At 45.6% G+C, this 5,963-nt stretch overlaps 1 protein-coding gene across 1 annotated transcript in view; it reads right to left on the bottom strand.

Moving 5' to 3' along the window:
* Positions 1 to 257: 257 nt before the first annotated feature.
* The window catches only part of nr3c2 (nuclear receptor subfamily 3, group C, member 2), a 78,942-nt gene continuing 73,236 nt past the window's right edge, over positions 258 to 5,963 (bottom strand). Inside the window, exons 8-9 of the mRNA XM_083693223.1 lie at positions 2,449 to 2,606; positions 258 to 1,447 (exon numbers count right to left, since the gene is read on the bottom strand). Coding sequence (XP_083549349.1) covers positions 1,292 to 1,447; positions 2,449 to 2,606 — 314 coding nt within the window. The 3' untranslated portion in view covers positions 258 to 1,291. The remainder of the gene's footprint in view (positions 1,448 to 2,448; positions 2,607 to 5,963) is intronic.

Here is a 5,963-nt window from a genome sequence, read left to right as displayed (position 1 = left end):
TCTGGAAACGTTAGATAAGTCAGTGTTGGTTGACTTGACAAGGGGGGGCTGGTTTTGATTCGCTGGGTGTATAAATAGCCAAATAGATGGATGCTCTTGAGCTCTTGGACTAATGGTGGCAATTATGACTCAGCCGTCAAACGCATCACAACAAGAGGAAACACTAGTTTCACAAAGTCACTCCGTCAGTGAATAACCCACGTTGTCCGCCCCCCCCCCCCCCCCCCCCCACCCAACCCCCCCACACCACACCACACACACTCGTTATGGATGGAAATTAATCTTTTGACCGCATGTTGCGTATTAATGACGATTAAAATGACACTTTTCACTGTTACTCAAGTATTTCTTTTACACCGGATCACAGAAACATCATGTTTTTAAAGTTCTTCATTCTGAAGGTTTTGCATATAAGAGGAGGGTTGATTGTTATACAACTTAAAAAAAAAAAAAAAGTTACAAAAAAAAAAAGATTTTGAGTATGTGGGTGTTGTGTAAGTGCACGCTGACTAAGAACCAAAAGTTGAATTTGTTAGATGTTATGCAACTATTCAGCTTGTGTAGCCCTTGGAGTATATTCAGATAGACCTTTCTCCTTACAAATACTCTGTACTCTTTGTCATGAAAATATGATTCCTCACGTTGAGGTTTCTTTCGCAATGTAATCTAAATGGCAATACACCGTAAAGCAACATCTAAGCATTGTTGTATTTTTTTTTTTCTTCATATTCAGTCAGAGTAGTACTATTATTCATGAAAGAATGCAAAAGCTACAGTTATCATTTGCAGTTTTTCCATAGAGTAAGAGTGTGTGTGTGTGTGTGTTTGTGTGTGTGTGTGTGTGTGTGTGTGTGTGTGTATGTGTGTGTCTGTCTGTTTGTGTAAATGAATTGTAGCGCAACCAAAGAAATGTATGGCTTTGTATCCATAGAAAATATAGTCCTGGTCTTTGGGGGGGGGCTTAGAGTCGCTTTGTCACAATTTGAAAAATGTTCTCCTCAGTGCGTAGCCCTGGGCTCCTTGACATCATCGCCACAACTCTGACCAGCAAACGGTGACAGCCTGGGGTGGGGGCGGGGTCAACACTCCTCCCCCTCCTCCCCGCCCCTCACAGCGTGTCACTTCCTGTCCCATCCAAGGGGAGGGGCGGGGACGGGGGCGGGGGCAGACTGGCTGACGTAGGCCACTGGTAAGGCTACGGTCCTTCCCTGGGTGGCTCCTCTCCTCCCTCCCCTCCCCTCATCTCACGTTTTGACATCCTCTCTCATCCTTTCTCTTCCCGCGGAATCAGTCACTTCTTGTGGAAGTAGAGCGTGTGTGTGAGGCCTGACTCCACCTTTGGTATCTGGTCGCTGATGATCTCCACCAGCATCTCTGGGAACTCCACCTTCAGGGCTTGGGACTCGCGGAAGGTGTAGAAGCAGAAGTCCAGCAGGTTCCCCACCAGCTGGAGAACAGAGAGACATGAGTCAGTCTGATGGGACAGTGATACGGACAGTTGTGTTTGTAAAGAGGGTTAGTTGGCCTGTTAAAGTCGTGAAGTACGGATAAAATAAAGTGTGATTAAACGCTCGTCTCATGAAGACATCTGCTGAGGATACAACAAGTTCTCATTACCGTGGACGACATTGCATGGGTGTTTCCTATTGGGAGGCTGTGAGTGTGTGTTGAGTTCCATGAACTTGAACAAGTCAAGTGATATATGAAAGGTCATACCCGCTTTTCTATCTTTTCGTTATCTTTGTTGTTCCATTGAGATGACAGTCATCCTGTGTCACCTGAGGGGGTCGGACCTCACAAATGAGTAGGTGGCCGGCCACTGGGGGGCGCCACTGACTCTCCGTAAACGTGCCTCCCCGCAGAGAAGGGGTCATCTGCATTTAGCACCACACTTCACTCAGTGACTGTCCTGTCCTTGCATGTGTTCTTACCTCCCCCGGTGACTAATCTATTCTTACCCCCCTCAGTGAAAAATGTTTTGGAGGTTTTGAGATGCAAGATTTTTCTTTCATGACACATGCTGAGTTACCCTGACAAAAGGCTACAATTAGTGAGTGAGTGTTTTTGTTCGGATTGCTGTATGTATTGAACCACCCCTGCTGAGAGGCTCCACATCGATTCCCCAATGTTCCACTCACCGACTGTCTACTCTGGCCATTCCAAAATAAGTCCCCCCCCCCCCCCCTACAGGGCAACTCATTGGAATGCAATGATATTATCTCAGGGGCACAAGTACCATTGACCCACTAAGTAAACACATTAGTAAGGAGCACTGTATTGTGGTGAATGTCCGATACATTCCCAGTGATTCGAGTTTGAATTCAAACTGCCACCCGAGACTGCCCGGTGAGTAAATGCATAACGTGATTGAAAGACTGCCATGGGGCTGTGATGTCGGGCCTGGCGCAGCGAGCGCAGCGGGTGTTAGTGTCGGGTTGAGGTACTTACATCATGCATGGCGTCCAGGAGCTTGGTAAGCTGGAAGAAGCGCTGCCATGTTTGGCCAGAGTTGTTGGTGGCTTTGCCCACAGAACGCCGCAGCTCCTTGATGTAGTTGACCCTCATCTCCTCGAACGCCGCCTGGTTCTTCAGACCCTCTTTGGGAACTGGAGGTGCCGAGGGAGGAGGAGAAGAAGGGGAGGGACGGGAAGAAGAAGGGATGAGGGACGACAAGAAGGGAGGGATGAGAAGGAAACTGAGGACGAGGCACATTCGCTGTCCAACCGCGGATGGGAGCGGTTACAACGATCGTAATTAACACAAAGGCAGTTGTCATGACGTTGCCTGTCACAGTCAGCCGACTGACTCAACTGACTCAATTTCTTGTCAGTAATTCCATCCAGAACTGTTGCTGTTGTCAAGAGCAATTACATGAAGGACGTCCTCCTTTCTTTAACCTACACTTCAGTCAGATCAGTTGATTGAAGTGGCTGCTGAGCTTACCGGAGCCTTAATTGAAACGCACCATGTAATGAAAGGGGCACAGACAGACTCGTACGGTGAGGAATGAGATAACTAGAGGCCGTGTCCTCAGGATGGATTGAGATATTGTCCCTCTCTCCTTCCCTTCTCTCTATCTCTCTCTCTCTCTCTCTCTCTCTCTGTGTGTCTGTCTGTCTGTCTGTCTGTCTCTCTCTCTCTCTCTCTCTCTCTCTCTCTCTCTCTCTCTGTGTCTGTCTGTCTGTCTGTCTCTCTCTCTCTCTATCTCTCTCTCTCTCCTTCCCTTCTCTCTCTCTCTCTCTCTCTCTCTCTCTGTGTCTGTCTGTCTGTCTCTCTCTCTCTCTCTCTCTCTCTCTCTCTCCTTCCCTTCTCTCTCTCTCTCTCTCTCTCCTCCCTGTAGAGGACAAAGTCACAGATATGGATGCCTGCCAAAGCTCTTAATGACATTCAGCGACTGGCTAACTGATTAAGAAGCACCTCGCCTCTGAAAGACTGTCCCTCAAACACCGCCAGAGGAAATGCCTTTAGTATTCCTCTTGTACAGAAGTAACTCTTCAGAACATCTACTGGGTGGAATCACTTATCAAAACCCTAATGAAATACTGCTATTATACTGATGATCTTATAGCGATCCAATCATGATATTATACTGATGATCTTTCAGTGAGCAAATGCTGATATTATACTGTGATCTTTTAGTGAGCAAACGCTGATATTATACTGTGATCTTTTACTGAGCAAATACTGCAGATACCGGTATTGAACAGTAACGAGGATGGTGTTATTGTTACTGGCACAGTGCCGCAACTGTCTCTTCCACCAGTCTGACTGTCCACTGTATGGATTGTATTGTACACTGCATTGCCGTAAACAATTCAGCCCGACTCAAAATAAGTCGACAAGGTCAATTCAAATCTTAGTCGTTTTTTCAGTAGTAAACTACTTTTTTGCCGTTTGGCAGTGTATTGAGCTACTGCAACTACTGCAACTTTCCCCCTAAAACCAAAAAATGTAACTGTTATTATACAGTCCTTGAACTACTATTTATTCCCTCACTGCTTCCCGTCTCCCCACTTTGCTCCACCTCACCTGTTTTTCATCTTTCTCAGTGAATTCAGAGTGTTTCGGTTGTTCTGTCATACGGACTAGTCATCTTTGGGTAACTACCTGTCAAGGCCAGCTTTAGTGTTGTTCAACTCCCTTCCCTTGTAAAGTCATTGGTAATTTGGTGTGCAAAAATACATTTTCAGAGTAGGTTCCCCAGCACTGTATTTATCCCAGGTCTGACCCAGGTCTGCTAACATGTTGCCCAGTTTAGTACAGTAGTTGGGTCTACTGCACCTGCCAGGCTGGATTCCTCAACTAGAGCAGAAAGGCTTAACATGTCTGCCAGTGTTGCGCTAATAACAAACTGCTCGTCATAGCTTTTGAGAAAAAAGCTATTTAGGGCCCAGTGAGGACATGTTTGACACTTACTGTAAGGCCATGTAACATTTACAGTGCCCTCCATAATTATTGGGACAGTGAAGCATGTTTGTCTTACTTTTTCTACAGTTTTACTCTACATTTGCGATTAAATAGAGATTCTCAGGTTTTATATGAGGGTGTTTGTGTACATAATAAAGAAGTATTGGGACAGATTCATATAACATCCAATTCAAGCATCGATGTTTAGTATTTGGTCGAAAATACTTTGCATGCAGTAACTGCCTGAAGTCTCTATTGACCCCACCAGACGCTGGGTATCTTCTCTGGTGATGATCTGCCAGGCCTGCAGTGTAGTCATCTTCAGTTTTTGTTTGTTTCAAGGTCTTTTTGCCTTAAGTCTCCTCTTCAGCAAATTAAATGCCTGTTCAATTGCATTTAAATCTGAAGATAGACTTGGCCAGTCAAGAATTTTCTACTTTTTGGCCTTGAAAAACTCCCTTGTTGCTATGGCAGTGTGTTTGGGGTCACTGTCTTGCTGTATGATGAAGCGCCGGCCAATGAGATTGGAGGCCTTTGATTGTACTTCAGCAGACAAGATGTGTCTGTACACTAGAATTAATTCTGCTGCTGCCATACATGCAGCCATACATGCCCAAGCCATAACACCCCCTCCCCCATATTTCACAGATGAGGTGGTATGCTGTGGATGGTGTTTGCGATTGCTGAGCTCATCAGTGCTTTCTTTCTTTTTAATGATGTTCCAAACGGTTGACTTTCATTAGCCAGCTAGTGCTCAAGGCCTGCTGCTTCTAAACTAGTGAACAGTCCAGTTTGAATTTCCACTGTTGGGTTTTCCCGTCCTGCCCTGTTTGATCTCCAGTTTGTCTACATTATGCAGGTTATAAAGTGGCATACGATGGACACACTAGAAACACACAAAATCCTTTCTGATAACTTAAGTACTTTTATGACAATTGCATTTGTAAAAAAACGCTATTCAAATCCATTTGATTGTGTAGTTACAGCGAGCTAACTTGGAGTCTGCTCGCCACCCAACAAGTTCGCTTGCCCGCCAACTAAAGCACTTGGATGATAAGAATATCCCACCCTCGCTCTAAACCGTGCCCCTAGCCCCGTTTGGCCTCATAAGGACCAGGGGGGGGTAACTGCCACTACCTGGGTTGATGAGGAGTTGATTTGATTTGAAATAGGCCTGCAGTAAGCCCTGTTGAAGCCTGGGAGTGACGGTGGCTAAGCAGTTGGCCTCAGTCACGCACTGGCAAGGCTATTGAGGTCCTAATGTTAACACCAATAGGAGAATCCAGAGAACAGAATCAACACCAGACGTTGACAGCTCTCTTATACCTGCACAAATGATGTGACGGAACACACCTGACTAACCAGAAACACAGCTGTCCCAGTACTATTGGTGCCATGAAATAGGGGGCCTGTGTATAAAAAGTGTTGTCGTTTCTAAATGGTGAAACCAATCTGTACACGAATACCATCAAATAAAACCTGAGAATCTCTACTTTAACGGTACAGTAACTGCTTGGTTACAAATCCAAAGTTCTGGAGTATAGAACCAAAAGTAG

Source organism: Argentina silus, assembly GCF_951799395.1.
Source record: "Argentina silus genome assembly, chromosome: 21".
NCBI lineage: Eukaryota > Metazoa > Chordata > Actinopteri > Argentiniformes > Argentinidae > Argentina > Argentina silus.
The sequence above is the reverse complement of the archived record's forward strand: the minus strand, read 5'-3'. Positions and strand labels throughout refer to the sequence as shown.